Source organism: Larus michahellis, chromosome 5, assembly GCF_964199755.1.
Source record: "Larus michahellis chromosome 5, bLarMic1.1, whole genome shotgun sequence".
Lineage (NCBI taxonomy): Eukaryota > Metazoa > Chordata > Aves > Charadriiformes > Laridae > Larus > Larus michahellis.
The window spans coordinates 26211946-26228091 of NC_133900.1; the positions used below are offsets into that span (position 1 = coordinate 26211946).

At 44.0% G+C, this 16146-nt stretch overlaps 1 protein-coding gene across 20 annotated transcripts in view; it reads left to right on the top strand.

Moving 5' to 3' along the window:
- ADGRL3 (adhesion G protein-coupled receptor L3) overlaps positions 1-16146 on the top strand; it is a 529084-nt gene that overhangs the window by 483449 nt on the left and 29489 nt on the right. For 14 of the 20 annotated variants that reach the window (XR_012587320.1, XM_074589233.1, XM_074589236.1 and 11 more), the window contains 4 exons: positions 89-115; positions 3451-3619; positions 6453-6578; positions 9196-9292. Coding sequence is in view for 19 of the 20 variants with exons in the window: in XM_074589233.1 (XP_074445334.1) it covers positions 89-115; positions 3451-3619; positions 6453-6578; positions 9196-9292 (419 nt within the window). In the remaining variant the exon portion in view is untranslated. The remainder of the gene's footprint in view (positions 1-88; positions 116-3450; positions 3620-6452; positions 6579-9195; positions 9293-16146) is intronic. The other 6 variants (XM_074589246.1, XM_074589237.1, XM_074589249.1 and 3 more) reach the window with 1 other exon arrangement.

Here is a 16146-nt window from a genome sequence, read left to right on the forward strand (position 1 = left end):
GGGAGGGGGACTAGCAGTAAGCTATATTCTCTATGTCGTTATATTTCTAATGTTGGTGTTCTTGTCTTTATGTCTATGCATTCTTTAGCTATGAGGATAACAGACCCTTCATCAAGTAAGAATGACCTGAATGGCTGATAAATTTCATTTATCAGTGTGGTCTCATGAACCAGCTGTCAGATCAATATTGAAAAATCATTAAAGCTTCTGTCATTCGCATTTGAGGCAGAAGAGCAAACTGTGCAGGAAAACGGTCAGGCATACAGCTAACGTGCAGAGTAAATGTGCTGCATATGTATTGCCAGCCAGTTGTCACCACATTGGCTTTATATTCTTTGATTGGACATTACTTGAATTCAAGGTGGACGTTCCCAAGTTAATCCTGTGCAGTACAGACTTGTTACAATAACCACGCACTGGCCCACTGTGCTGTGTCACTGAGAGTGCTTTATGGTAATATAAATACAGAAGTAAATTTTCAGAAAGGTGCATGGGTGGTAATCCCCACCATTCCCATTCTAGTTAATGGGAGCAGTGCCAGCAAATCTGTGTTTGGTGCATTGGAGACTGTCTCCTGACTCATTGGAGTACCTAATTGTCCCTAATTGTAAATTTCTGATTTTCAGTTACGCCAAAATGTGAGCGGTTTTGTTTCTTTATTGCTATAAAATTGCGCTATGGAAAAGAACAAATGTGAAAAAACAACAGCAAGTCTGTACAAAAAGCAAAACAAAAACCAAAAGCTGCACCAAAATTAACCTGCAAAGAAAGCCAAAAATGCCTAGAAGTTACATGCCTTAGGGCATGTGCGTTTTTTCTCCTGCACCCAAAAAGTAACGTGCAGTACCACGAAATACAAGCAAATCAACTTCACAGTAGACTTTCAGTTTGTTCTTCTGGTGAAGAGTCCTTTGTGTTCATTCTTGCAGCATCATTCCCATGTTCTCTTTCATCGCTTGGTTCTTTTTTGTTCTGCGGATACGGGATGGAGCTATTCAAAGTAATCTCAATGCCCTCTTTATCTCCAGGTCTTGTTTTCTGAAGCACAACACTGTAACGTGTGCAGTTTGCACTGTTGAGGGTCTTCTACCCCACAGATTCCTTGCCATCACTGAAGGTAGCATATTTCCACTAAATAACTATTTCGCTTCTGCACACCTCTGCAGCCAAAGGCTTTTTAATCGGGTTCAAGAATTGGCTGTGCTTCAGAGCAGAATAGTTTTCTGATGTCCTAGGAATTGTGCTTAAAAGATTCCGTAAACGCAGGAAGCTTTTAATTGTGGAAGGGAAGAGAAAGGGGAGAAAAAAAGTGTTTCCCACTTCATTTGTTGTTCTTTTTTCAAGGAAAAAAATTATTTGCGTTTTTCAAATTGGCTTGCAATTAAGATGATAATGTGCTCTCACTGATGGTGGAATCTTGGAGAGAAAAATATACCAAGTGGCTAAAGCTGTAAACTGTATCTAGTGGCTACCTTTCTGAAGGATTTTGAGAGTGCATTTTCAATTTGCATCATGCTAAATATTTATTAGCAGGATTGACTGGAAATGCTTCAAAGGAGCTGTTCTGGTCTGCTAGATACATAATAGTGACTTTTAAAGAACTGCCTTAATAAGCGGTTACCTTAGGGAGCTCTTCTGGTCGTGTGGTTAAATAATACATATTTTATAAACTTCAGTGGAAGACTTAACGCCATATTTTCGTTGTAATACCTAAAGAAAAAAAAAAAAAAAAACAAGAGAAAACATGAATACAACATCGGTGCGCTTCTGTTTGTGATCAGCCCCGATAAAAGGAAAAGGATTCGAGGCTGCAGCTGCCATAGAGTCTCCATAGTGGAGACAGCCTGCCTGACCTCTGCAGGACTTATTTTTCCCCCAAGCTGCTGCTGCTTCATCTTTCTCCCCCTTGCCCCGTGCTCTGCTTAGCAGGTGGAAGGCCAAATATGCCCAGACCCTGGCCAAGTTTCTATAAGGCTGAAGTGGCTTAGAAACGTGGGCAGGTCCGTGTCCCTGTGAGCCTTTCTGCAGCACCTTACGGTGCTTTGGGCGGGCAAGGAAGCAGAGGTGCTGGCTGGCTGCAGGCTTTGGGGAACTGAAGGGTTAAACGGTGAGGAAGAGGTGCAAAGATTGGGTATTGTTGCATTCATTTTTATGATGTTACACCAAATGATACCGGAGGAAAACAGAAGAATATCAAGGCCTTGAGGGTAAGGGCAAAGGGATGCTCATGGTCCTGTTTGCTACACACTTCCCGCTGTGCGTCCCAGCTGAAAGTTGACTCCTTCCCCTGTGCAGCAGCAACTCCTTTGACGCTGTAGGTAATTTATCATGTGAAAACTAGGGAGATGCCTAAGAGCAGGACCCAGTTCCTATCCTGCTTGTCACAGTTCACCTCATGTCCTGGTATTGGAAGATCAGTCTCTGAGAAGTTAATTTAGCAGATGACTAAATATTATTTAGCAGGGTAACACGGAATACTTCTGCCATCCCAGCAGAGCTTCCAGCTTTCCTGAAAGTGCACTGTAAAAAATAACATACAGCAGCCATCCCATGTCCCCAACTCTGTCTGTCCAAGCAGAAAGTCACTGGGAGAGAGCAAGCGGAATCTGCAGGCTACCCATATTTGACCAACTTGACCAACATTTGGGGCCAAGCGGTGGCTGCACCCCTACTCCCGCTTCCCTCCCGGGGTGGAGCAAAGCGATAATCTTAGTTTTGCAGCCGATGCGAAGAAGGATTGCCCCTCCCTTTCTCTGAGCAGGAGTGTGGCAGCAGCTACTGTTTTAGCAAATGTGGTTTGTGGGCGCCTATACGTGTATATATACATTTCCCCTCGTCGTAGGGTGGAAGAAGTGTGAAGCAGCATCGCAGAGAGCCTCCTTGTGCAGAGCCGATCTGGCAAGCGGTGAGGGCTTGCCCACCTGCTTGTAGCTGTTTATTGGGCTTACAGGCATATGGGAGACTAGCTAAAATGCAGCAATACATGTGTCTTGGTGTTAAGCGTAAAGAAGCTAATCCAGCTGGCACTCCTGCCCCAGTGAAACCAGTGGACACTAAAAAAAGTGATGTTGAGAGTTGTTGTTTTGGTTGATTTGTTTTCTTTTCCTGACATTTCCAGAAATAGCATCTACATGTCATTTACATAGACACTGCTTTTACATTTAAAAAAAAAAAAAAAAAACCGAAACGTTGTGGTTACAAATATGCTTTGGTTGTGATAAATTTCTATGCTCGTAACATTTCCATTTCTGTATATTTCCTCAAGCTTGAAGATTTGTAAACTGCATCCAGCTTGAAGACAAAAACCCCTATGACTCATTTTGATATGCTGTTTTCTTTTTGCTAAAACCACGGGCAAAGTCTTCCTGCTTCTAGACCTGCGACGCCTTTTGTAGATGAAAAACCAATCCCTTTCTTTCTTCTTTTTTTTTTTTTTGTTTCTACTAACAGGTCCTGGGTTATAGGTGCAATAGCCCTACTCTGCCTATTAGGACTGACCTGGGCATTCGGACTCATGTATATTAATGAAAGCACAGTCATCATGGCGTATCTCTTCACCATATTCAATTCTCTGCAGGGAATGTTTATATTCATTTTCCATTGTGTCCTCCAGAAAAAGGTAAGACAGACGGTTCCCAGCGGCAAAAGAGGTGGTAACAGGGTGTTTTGTTGCCTAACAACCGCAGCGTAACATATCTGTGTGCCCTGAATTCGTCTCACGCAGATTTATCTCTGTGCACCTAATAAGGGTGGTATTTAGACTGGAAACCGGCAAGATGCAGGGGAATGAGGTGATAACGAAGATATGTGGCAGTGGCATTTCAGCAGCCGGGATGCTGGCGATGAGCGTGTCGGAGGCAAGGGAAAAGACAGCTGTCAGTTTGCAGGGCTTTACGGTAGCAAACCTGTGAAAAGGCTTTGCCTGCTATCCGCCAGATTCTCCTTTCCCATATGCCAGTGTGAGACGGGAGCAACTCCACCAGCATCCAGAGTGTCCGCGTGACTGAGTGCTCACAGCAAAATGGGGCTTTACATCCCCATTTGCAGCCCCTGCAGGAAATCACCCCTTTCTATAGCAGCATATATGAGTTGATGGTACGTAGCAGGGGCTGCTTCCGCAGCTTTTTTAAGAACTGAAGGACCTGCGCTCTGCAACAGTTCGTTGGCCTTTGTATTGCGTGGTCCTAACGTGGGCTTTTGGAAGTCTTCCTCAAAGCAAGCACCGTAAGTGCTTCTTGGTGGAACTTGAAGTATGCCCCAATTAACATTTGCAAGAGAACACTGGAGTAACTTAGATAAACTCTGGGGGGAAAAAAAATCCAAATAAAAATCTCTATGTCTATACGTAGATCAAACTTACAGCGTCTGATGATCAGTAATAAATATTTTTAAGAACTGTTTTGTTTTCCACTGAAATTCAGTAGCACCGAGCTCTCCAATTCTGTGTATGTCTGCTAATAATTTTTTTTCTGTACATCTTGGTTTCAAAAGACAGTTTCTTTCTCCAATATAAACATAGGGAAGAGTTTATAGATTAATACACCTGGATCCCCGTTTCTCAGTGTAACCAGTGGCTTTTGGTGAAATGGCTTACTGGGTAAAGTCAGGGCCATGTTGAGGTCTGTTATCCATCTGAGAGCCCTGGGCTTGCTCCTCTGTTACCCACATTTTCCTGTGCAGGGAAAGGAGATCTGATCTATGAAAATATAAGCCAAATTCATGGTAGCAAGTGGATGCCTCTGGAAGGATCTACAGAGCTGTGCAGAAATGTCATTCTTCAAACCAAAGGAAGACTTCTGGGTTTCAGAGTTTCATCCTTGTCATTTAATCTCAAATTTGTGCATCTTTAAAAGCTTAAAAGCTTTACCTAGATGCAACTGCCTGCTGATGATCCCAAAACTTTCAGCAAGAAAGTTCCCGGGCAAGATGATAATAAGCACGTTGGAAGCGTCACTGTCACTAATTAACCCTGCAGGTGCCACTTTGACAAGGAGTTTGAATTTCTGCACCATTCTCACTGGTCGATCCTCTCGCCTCCAATGCACATCCCAAAGGGTCAGTCCCTAACCCAGCATCCCAGCACGGCATCGCAGCCTCCTTGGCTATTGGAGTGCCCACTCGGCATGGAAGAACCATTCTCCTTTCTGCCTCAAGACAGTCTACGCCCTTAAATGATCATTGATGACTGTGGGATCGCTGCTGATTTATGGCTGCATAGAGGGAAGGAGAATGCAGCTGGTACCTTGCTGTGGGGTGGATGCACCTCTGACCCAAGAGCTGAGGGAGGAATTATTTGAGAGGAGGGAAGAAAAAAAATCCTTTCCTTTCCTATCTATCATGGACTAGAAAATCAGCAAAAAGCTGCAGAGAGGCAAGCAGTGGGTGGCTAATTAAAGCAATTGAATTATTTTCTCTCAGCAAAGGATTGATTAGGCACTCGAGCATATTGGGCACTCGTGGTATTGTGTTTGTCTCAAGCGCTTAAGGAAGAGCCTAATGAAAAAGCTGTAATTTGCTATTTAAACAGTTGTTTCACAGAGTTTTGAAATGCTCATAGACAGTCTGGCAAAATTTCACAGCTAACCATGTGCTCTGAGGAGCCTCAACTAGTGTTTTGGACATGCATACAATTTTTTTTTTATTCTTTTTGTCAATGGGCAGCGTGACCTGCTTTTGGCTTTTCAGTACATTTTCGGTCTTGTCCCATCTGTTTTCTGGGTACTTCTGCCCATAAAAAAATCACACCTGAAGCTCAGTCAAAGCTCAAATCCTGCCCTGGCACAAGTCAACATAGTTCCCCTGAAGCAAAAGAGGTGGCACAGCTTTACTCCAGGCAAGGGATTGGCCTGGTTTGACTGCAGTGCCCATTTAACACATGACTGGCTTGCACGGTGCTGTGGGAAAGTAGGCTTCAGTCAACCCTGTGCGCTGGGAGTATAATCTCTAGGGCTGCTGGCTCTACAGTTTGCTCAAATTTCAATTTGCTTGCAAGAAATAATAATAAAAAAAAAAAATTAAAAATCAATAGCTCTTATATGTTTCTTTTGGAATTTTTCTTCTTAGTCCCCTGCCAGAAGCAATAACTTTTAGTACCTTGATGAGCCAATATGCTAGATTATATCAAATCTGTGAGGATATTAATTTTCAGTCATAAATAGTGTATCTGTAGTTTCTCCCGTGCTCCTTCGATGTGCCGCAGAGGAAGCTACAACTGACTGGTGTCAACAAGCAGCTTTGCTGCATAAAAGTGGTCCCTTACGCCGTTGTAAATGGTGAGCTCACGTATTGAGAGCGTTCAGCTGCAAGGTGTAATAGGCTTCTCCCCCACGTACTGCAACAGCTATCATTTTAATGAACCACTGAGGAAAAATCAGGGGCCATGTTGAAAATCGGAAGGCGGTGGGTTGGAGGAGGAGCTGCCCACTAACTGCTGTTGCTCTTTCCTTGGCTAGGTACGTAAAGAGTATGGAAAATGCCTGCGCACGCATTGTTGTAGTGGGAAAAGTACAGACAGCTCTATCGGCTCAGGAAAAACCTCGGGGTCACGGACACCTGGAAGATATTCCACAGGCTCACAGGTAACACGCACTCCTTGTCCTCCCCTCAATGCTTTGTACCACTGTGCCGATACCCTTTGCGGCTATGCTGGGAGGGAAGCTCCTCTCGGCACCAAAGGAGCTACCTTAGGGGTCTCACCAGTGCACGTGCAGAGATTTCCTTCCCTCCTGGACCTGAGTTCAACACAGTAGCTTCCTTGGGGTGTGATCGCAATTAATGCCTCTCCAAGAACCTTCTAAATAATTGTGATGAGAATAAAAAGTCCACATTTGCCTTCCAGAGGCAGGTGGGTGGTCATCACCTGAGCTGCCCTGCCTGCTCTCCATGGGAATCAGGAGCTGGGAGCTTTTTGTCAGCTATGCTACATCCCAGTACGTCCTTTAATAATGATCTGAAGGTTGTTGTCGCTTCTATTGCTATGTACAGGAATGATGCTATAACAACCACGCAACTTCCTAAAAACAGACTACAAGAGTCTTGCGATAGCCTTCACAGAGAAAGGGCTTGCTTTCTGGCATTCAGTGGTTTGATCAATTCCTTGCCTCACTCGATTTGCTTTAGCTTATAGACCTCTAAGGAGAATCTATTGGGGTCAGATTATTTTATTAAGTTACTGGATTCGTTGCGCTTTGGTCACCTGAAAATTCAGGTTTTGTGTCATTTGTGCACTTAGCAATTTTGAAGCTGACTTGTACATACAGTTGCAGATTTATGGACAAACGGTTCATATAAAATGAGGAAGCTTACTTCTTAATCAATAGAAACCAAACACGAATTTATTCAGTATTACTAATGGAAGTAATTATACATGACAGTTCCACTATTAAATTATGAAAGACATGCAAGGAGTAACAGTTTATAACCTCCCAGGAAAACCTAATTTGTGATTTATGTCTTGGAGCAGATTATTATTTATTTTCAACGGTTTCCAAGATGTCATCCAAGAACTCCGCTTTGGCATTCATGTAGCTCTGGATGTTACGCAGGGAAAATAACAGCAACAGAATATGGAACCTCTCTCCAGTAGGCCATCAAATCCCACAGTAATCAATAATGTCCAAAACTCACTATAGCTAGCAACATTTGGGTGGCTGATTTGAAGGCCTTTTTATGTAATTTAGCTACTGGGTAGGTGCCCTCCTGTCTGAGAAGAGTTGACTTTAATGGGCCTTGCCTCTTGGCAGTCTCAGCACAAGAAAACAAGCCCTTTTGAGGGTAAACTGAGTCTCCTGGCAGCAGTCCACTCATTGTAGGCGAGGTTTGAGGTTCCAAGGAAGATTATTTCCAGCAGAAGATTGCCCTTAGATGGATGGAAGCGCCTGAGACCTGTTGTAGGCAGAAGAAACCTCACACAGGTGATGGAGAGTAGATGGAGATCAGTCTTGAGTTGTTGAAAGCATCTGACTCCTAACTTTTGAATAGAGAAGTCCATAAGGAGAACTCCTACAATCCCTTTTTTCTCTGAAAAGCACTTAGGAAACAGAACAATTAATCCACAATGGATCATGTCAGAGAAATACAATAGATTAAATGTCCAGGTGAAAAATAATTGCTCTAAAAGTGCATGCACCTATGTCACATTGTGCTTTCATTTATAGAGGGTTAATGCATAATTAGCAGGTGCCATTACTACATAGTTGATGAGTGGACTAGGAAGCACTTTTTGGCTATAAAAACATGGGTAAGCCCTAGAAGATCTCTCATGGCTAAGAGCCCACTACAGGAAGCACTGGATTTTTGACAATTAGGAAAAACATGGTCTATCGCAGTGGGAACCAGCCTTCCCACTCCCCCAGACCACCTAGCACCACTTTCACACAGCCATGGGACACGTCCATCATACCCTGAGAGGTGAGGTGAGGGAGAGTTTCCCCTGGACACCTGGGCCCCTTAGTCATCTTCACATGGGGATTGTGGTTGAACTGCTCACAAGATACGTATTGGCTGATTTTTTGGTCTTTTGCAAGGTCTAGTCGGGGAGGAGCGAGAGGGTGGCTTAAAAGCCACAGAAGTAGATAGTCCGCAACATATTTGAGAAACAACACAGAAGGCCAACGTTTTTGGGACGTTGTTTCCCCAGCAGCAGAAGCTATACCATAGATGGCAAAACCATCACAGATTTTTCAGTAGGGGAACAGAAGTCATTCATTTGTGGGGGATTTTTTCCCTTGATCTTCCCCAAGATGGGTAGTAGCTATAGAATACTTCTGTTCATTCAGGGACACCAAGACATAGATCAAGTCTTCTTTTACTCTTCACAAAAAATAAGACATCGGCTATCTGAGATAGTAAGGGAAGCATGCGTGCTTCTGTGTGTAAGTTATTTTTCTGTTATTTGGCACTGTATTGATAAATCTGTAGCTTGCACAAGTCTGGGTTTCTCTTTTTAATTAGGATGTAAGCAATCCAATTATGCTCTTCTTTGAGATAGGCGTTTGTGTTACGAAGGCAGGCAGGCAGGGTCTGGCATGCATGAGGCAAGGGTTATAGCAAAACAGCAACCGCTTGCTTACAGCTGTCTAGAAACAAGTCTCATCCTGAGCTAGATATGCCAATAGCCGTCTTTAGTGAGGCAGAAAGAAACCTATCTGCAGCTGCTAAAAATTCATTACCTGCTGTGGTTCAATCCCCCTTCAGAGCCGGATTCGTAGGATGTGGAATGACACAGTTCGAAAGCAGTCCGAGTCTTCCTTTATTACTGGAGATATAAACAGTTCAGCTTCACTCAACAGAGGTAATTATAAACTATTTTTCATATTTCTAATTCTTGTGATGGCTTTAAGGATTCTGAAACGTGTTGCCCCTTTCTCCCCCTTGCCCCTCTCCTCCTCACCTCGAACGACACTGGACCCACATAAGAAATGTTACAGTGATAACTGGGAGAAGGTTGTGTGGTTGTTGCCTTTTTTTCCTTTTCTTTCTTTATTTTTACACATGCATTTTCAAGAATTGTCATTTCTGGAAGGGGATTGGGAAAAGCAAAAAAGATAAATGAAATGAAGTTGAAAAGAAATGTCCCCTTTCCCTCAGCAAACTGCTAGTGCCAGAAGCTGCTGAGGTGTCAGGCCTCGTTGCTGATGGGGAGAATGGTCCATTACAGCACTGTACAGCCTGTGTTAAGCATCACGGGAGTCCTGATTGTCCTTGGTATGTAGCAATACTGTCATCTTTGTGGAAGCAAAAATGAACAGCAGAGCATAGATGTAAGAAAAAACTGGGCTTGGAACAAAATTGTCTGCATTGATGTTAATATACCTAGTTTGAAGAACTGACTGATGTGAACTTTATAGACATCTGCGGAGGAAAGGCTATCAGAAATGTATATGCCAAATAAAATGTGGTGCCTGGCACAGGAGGAAATCTGAACAGCTTTTTTACAAAAAGTCTTTTTCAAGGAGTTGCAGGAAAACGACGGTAAGGGAATACCAGAAAAAGAGATTGGTTTCTTTTTCCTCCAGTACAATTATTTTATGGTTTAGCCTTGAGCAACCAGATGCCAAATTCTGTTTTGTGTATCTGCCCAGTTGATGCTGGACTTAAGAGGGGGCAGAATTGGGATTACTGGGCCCAGCTGTTCTCTCATGATGGTGAAAATCAAAAGTATTTCCAGTCCTGATGGTTGGACTGCAAAGCTCAGCTGAGAATTGAGTTGGGACTTTGGTTCTTATTCAGTCTTTATTCACCCAGAATTCCCACTGATTTTGGGGTGGGTTTTGCCTGAGGAGAGGCTTGAAGGATTTTGACTCTGCTGTTAGTAATATTGACTACTGAGTGCTGGGGAACTAGAGGTATACAATTCAGCTCTCTGAACATTATAAATCAGCAAAAAGGGCAAGACAGTGTAGTTAACATGGAGATGTATTTTTCTCCCTCAGCCCACTTTGATGGTTTTTGTGCCAGGATATTTTCAATTTGCACTGAAAATTCATTGATAAAGATGGCTGTAAGATGCTGTTCCTGCAAATGCCTGATTTATCCACATGCGTTGGCCTCGCATCTCTCTCTGGTTTTGCATCAAAGACTGGAGAGCTACAGACAGGCTTCTCTGGGGCTAATTTAGAGGGGGATTGGTTGTTGCACAAAGGTTACGGCAAGAACCACTGTTTCCGTCGGCCACCCATCGCTCCGTCTCGGCAGCAAACCAAAATGTGTTATGCATGAAATGTTCACTCCTTCAGTTAGCACAGAAGTTGACTTGCTTTCCGATGCAGCTGAGGCTACAAAAGGAAATGTTTTAGCAAACAGGATCTTCTGGTCTCGTCGGCAGAAGAAAGGCATCTCTCCTTTTTCAGTTTAGGCTTTTTTTTTTTTTCCCCGTGCAAAGAAAGGAGGGAGTATGACCATAAATTGGGAAAGCCGTGAAGAGGTTTCAAGTGGGCCATCTTCATCCCAGTGTGGTGAGAGCCTGTTACTAGATGTGTCAGTTATTTAAAGGTCAGTTGGGAAATGAACTGCCAGGGGAGGCATCTTCAAAGTGGATTTCATCCAGCTATTTTCCTTGTGTAACATCAGGTGAGATGAATCACCATAAGGGCCTGAATCTCAGAACTCCAGAAGCAGCCTGATAACTGTCTTGGAAGGGAAGCCTTTTAGGTGGGACATTTAAGTGACTTGAATAAGTTGTACTATTGTACAGGGGTATCCTTCCTCTTTTTCCGGCGGGCAGGCACAATATTTGTTTTGTTTTTTTTTTCTTTTCTGGTAGGCAGAAGTATCTGCAAAATGGAGGTTAAAACATTTCTTTGGGAGTTAGCATCTCCACAGCAGCAGGTGGTCAGTTCTGCTAGGAAAATATACCTGACATCAACAGTAATCCCAACTGCATGGGGCCCCAGATATTTCACGCTTTATCCTGTTTATTCCAGCTGAAAAGAAACGTTCATGGTCTTAGGGCTTTGCATAGAGCATAAGTTCTTTCTTCGATCTCTGCAGCTCCAGCTGCAGCCTGAACAGACCAGTGGGGCAATGTGGTTTTCACAGTTCTTGTCTTCCTCTTAATATTTTAATATATATCAAGCTTGAAAGGAGCTGTTTTATTAATGTTTTATTTACAAGTGTGCAATAAAAGCATAAAGTGCAAGCCTTGAATTGTATGGTTAGTAACTTTCCCTGCCCGAGGTTGATACAATAAGCTCACATACCTTTTCAGAAGTCCTTCTCCAGCCCTCTCAGCCTAGACACCTTTTTGCATCAAAGTATCCGTATTATCCCAAATGAAACATTCTTTGTGCGCGGGCATTTTTCACAGAGCCTTCAGACAGCAGTCTCCTTTCTAAAACAGGGAGAAAAAGATCCTTTCTCCCCAGAGTTGCCCCATCCTCCAGGTCCTGGCCCGACTCCACTTCTCCGTGTCCTGGGCCAGCGCTGAGTTTTCATGTTTCTGTCATGGGAGCAGAAAGCAGTGAGACATCCTCCAACTGGGGTACATTCTCATTTAAGACTTTTTTCCCCTGATCACATTCACAGTCCCCTGCTGCTTGATACCATCCCAGGCAAGACTGCTCTAGCTATCCTATGGAATCTCTCTGTACCATCCCATCCCCTCTTCTTCCTCCATGAAGCTCCTGGGCATCAGGCTGGAATATGGTGTCTGTGTTACTGCATCCCTCCTTTAGACGTGTAACTATGCCTTTTTCTAATTTAGCAGATATCGCACTGCTTGTGGCTTTTTTCAGCTCCAGATCGTCTTTTCTCTACTTTCTCTCCCCCCACCCCCCAAAGTAATTGGCCATAATGTTATTTTTCTTATTCTCATTTATCATACCAGGAATTTCAGGCATAACCCCAAACTTGCCTGACATAATGTGTTCTGTAATGAAAACTATACTCACTCTTGACTCCTAAGACATGCATAACCATTTCAGGTATTTCTTGAAGGTAACGTCTAATTATGGATTAGTCCAAAATGTTTCAGGCTTTGTTTTCCTTTACTGCTTGTTATGGTTTAGTAATGGTGTGAATTTGGGGTTGTTATACCACTGAAGTCAGGAGGAAGGGAACAGAATCTGGCCATGGATTTCCTCTTCTACTGTCGAATGAGGAGCATGCCAGTCCACTCCATTGTCATGGACTCTGTTTCAGGATCCGGGGGAATTCCTGCTCCCTTGCACTCCCACTCTGCAACCTTGCCCAATTTTTCCCACCACGGGTCTGGCTGGATATTTCTGCCATCTATTTCACATCCACCCCATGCTCTACGTTTCTTTTCCCAGTGCTGAAAATTTACAGGTGTGTAAAAGCTGAACCAAGCTGGTTACCTCATGAGTAGAAAAAAGAAGTCTCCCTTTGCCTGTAGGGTGTTTGGTGTAAGTGGCAGGCGCTCGCAGGCACGTGGATGCAATGCTGAAAGACTGGACTAAAAGGGATGCATGTAGAATGGACTGTTTGCCAAAACTTACTACTATGAAGGCTGAAAAATAGAACGTATGAAAGAAAGCAACAGACAGTTTTCCTTTGTGTTACATTCATGAGGAGAAAGCAGAGCAGGTCACTACTTGGTTGTAACAGCAGATTTTTTAGTACTTGGGCTAAGGACGGTTTTTTTAAAAGAGATATATATTAAAAGCAGTTAACAGCAATTACTCTTATTCCGATTCTGCTGTACTCGTGCTTTGGTAATCTAATCATGGACCTGTGCTGTACCTGCGGACGGAGCCGTCAAGGGAGGTTGGGATGTCTGTCAGCACGGTGCTGGTGGGAAGAGGAGCGGATGGCAGGGGACGGCTGTAAGCATGAGCACTGCTGGGCTCTCATGGTGCAGCACGGCACCGGGCTTTGGGTACATCCAAGCGGCCACCTCAGGAGCATGAGGGACAGGTCTGTTTGCACCTTCGGCGAAACAGCAATGCAACTCCAGCTTATTGTTATCTGTGTCTTAGGTGAGAGGTAATACAGTAATTACTGTCTCCTTTTGGATATGAGACAACTAGGAGAAAAAGAAAATCATCATGAACTATATGATACTTTGTTACCCTTCAGGTTTTCAAGTTGCAGGGGGGGATTTTTTTTTTTTTTTTTCCAGAGGAAAAATGGAAGTTATCTGTAAAAGAAAGGAGTGTTTCTTGTTCTGGTGAGGCTCGAGAGCAGCAGAGACAAAGAAGAGTTTGTCCCTGGTATGAGACAGTGCATTGTTAGAGAAAACGCACTGATGAGCTATGTATATCCATTCGAGTTAGCAGATAAAAGGAACTGTATCTTCATTCATGGCAAACGCTTCCTATATCTTAATGGTTTTTCCCTCTTTGGGGAAATAAATTTGAAAATAGAAACTACTCCAGAAGTCTGTAGTGTGGGTCAAGTGCTGTACTCCCACTGTAATGCTCTGAATCTTGACTTACAAACTAGACAGCAAGTTCAGTAGTTTATTGCAGTAACAGTCCTGCTGTACAAACAGGAGTATGTGCACCTTTTGGCTATATGCATATGTCCCCTCGCCCTCAAAGCACTGCACACCGTCGCCATCGCGCTCATCCACGGAGGTCTCCTGGAGGGATTTCTTGGTGATCTGCATTGCTGCTCCACTTGTTTGAAGGACAAGAAACATCAGGGAGCTGTAAGAGCAGAGCTGTTTCATGAGGAAGAAGAGCTGGGAGCTTGAGGAGGAGTCTAGCATGGTCCCACAGGGGCTTAAGCCAGCAGGTAGAGCTGGGTGCTGATAGCAGGGTCCCTCTACAGCCCTGGACGAGGTGAGGGGATGAACCAAGTCCAGCCCAGAGCAGCAGGAGATGTTGGCAGAGATAGGGCTGGAAACCGGGCTACAGCCCAGGTCTAAGGCCTGGTCAGTAGACAGGCACAAGGCAAGGACTGGGTGGCCAGGGCTGAGCAGGGGCCGTGGGTCCCCAGTGGGTCTCACTGGGACCCCTGAGGCCTATTGGGGTCATCAGAACCCCGGCAGCTGGAGCAGGATTGGAGCCCAGGACCTCTGGCAGCTCTTACTGCAGGATGGTGAGTCTTAAATATGAGTTCATCCTTGTGGCCCTAAGGATCCATTCATGAGGGAGCACACCCTTGCCATCAGTCATCACAAAGCCCTAAGATCCCCAGTGCTGGCACACCAGATATTATTCCTGGCTACAAAGGCCATATTCACTCCCTGTTTGTTCCCATGCAAATGGGCTGAAATGGGAAATGGGAATGAGGGTGTTGTTTGTCCCTGCCCCTTGCTTTTTATTCCCAAATGCATAAGTGTTGTTGCACATCTCAGCTTCTAAGTAGCGCTCCAGAATAAATACTTGATTTCCCTTTGCTTTATTATTTCTCCCCTGCGTTTTTATATCAACCACAAAGACTTAATGTGAAACGTACGCAGGAAAAAGGGAAATTATTGCTACTGTTTTCAGAGATAATCAGTTTAATGTCAAATTCATGTGGATTTCTTCATAATGAACCGAACAAATTGAGCTCAAATTCAAACAGTGGGAATCTGAGTCAGAGAGGAAAATTAAAATGAAGAACATTAATATCCTGATTTCTAACCCAACTGAGACCTGATTGTTTCCTAAATGAAATCTCCCATCAAATTCCTCCCACCCACCCAAAAATATAATTAAGCTGTGATTTCCAGGCTGAAATTGTATCTGCGCTGTTAACTCAGCAGGGACGACTGTGTATGTTGCAGGGAGGGTGAGCGAAGTTTTAAATTATCTTCAGGTGGCCGTATTATCCTGCATTTTCAGGAAGCAGTTATTTAGAAAACACAGTAGAAGGTGAAATTCTTCCTTTGGTAGGAGACTGTCACTCGAGAAGACGGGAGCAGCGGGCTAGCACTGGGACACTGCAGCGAGTCAAGTTTAGGTTGCTCTCCCCAAATCTTCCCTTTCCGCTCAGAGACAGGGGCTGCCATATGCGTCTCAGTGGTGCGAGATGAAGATGCTTGGGTCTAGCTGTCTGCAGGGGTGGTGGGTGTCATGGTCTGGACATAACTTGGCAATGCAGCAGTGGAAATAGGGTAGACTTTAGTGTGATTAAAAGGAGAGACAAGCAGAGGAGGAGGAAAACAAAGAAAGCAAAGGAAAGAGCAAAATGGAAAAAGGAAAATCAAGTCAAGATTCCCACGGGGATCTCAGTCCCCATCCCTGGTACACTTCAAAGAGCAATTGCTGCTCATTTTAGCTCATTTGTGACGCTGACCCTTTGCTGCCAGTGCAGCGGTGCAGATACAGCGGAGAACGGGTGGAAATTTGGACCATAGAAGCGCTACGGTTGTCATACATCAGTCTTTCTCAAGATGCTCGTTCACTCCTTGATGGATTGATGTGACCGGTGTGACAGTCAGATTTCTCCTGAATTTATGTTGCATATAAAACAAATAGCAAGCAGCCAAGCTCTGGGTGAGGTGGAAAGGCCTCTCTCTCTATTTGTCTTGATAGGATATTCGGAGGGCACCATCAACTGATCTATCACAGTCTGTCTAAACACTTCTTACCTGCCCTGAGTAACACCTGCGGCTCTTTTTGTGGCTTAAAGATATTAGAGAATAAATACCTTCTGTGTTTTCTTTCCATTTGCTTTTGGTTTACGGTTGGCAGCAAACAGTGTCCCAGTTTTGCCTGTGAAGTCAGTCAGTTTTCACATCATGTCTTTCAGAAA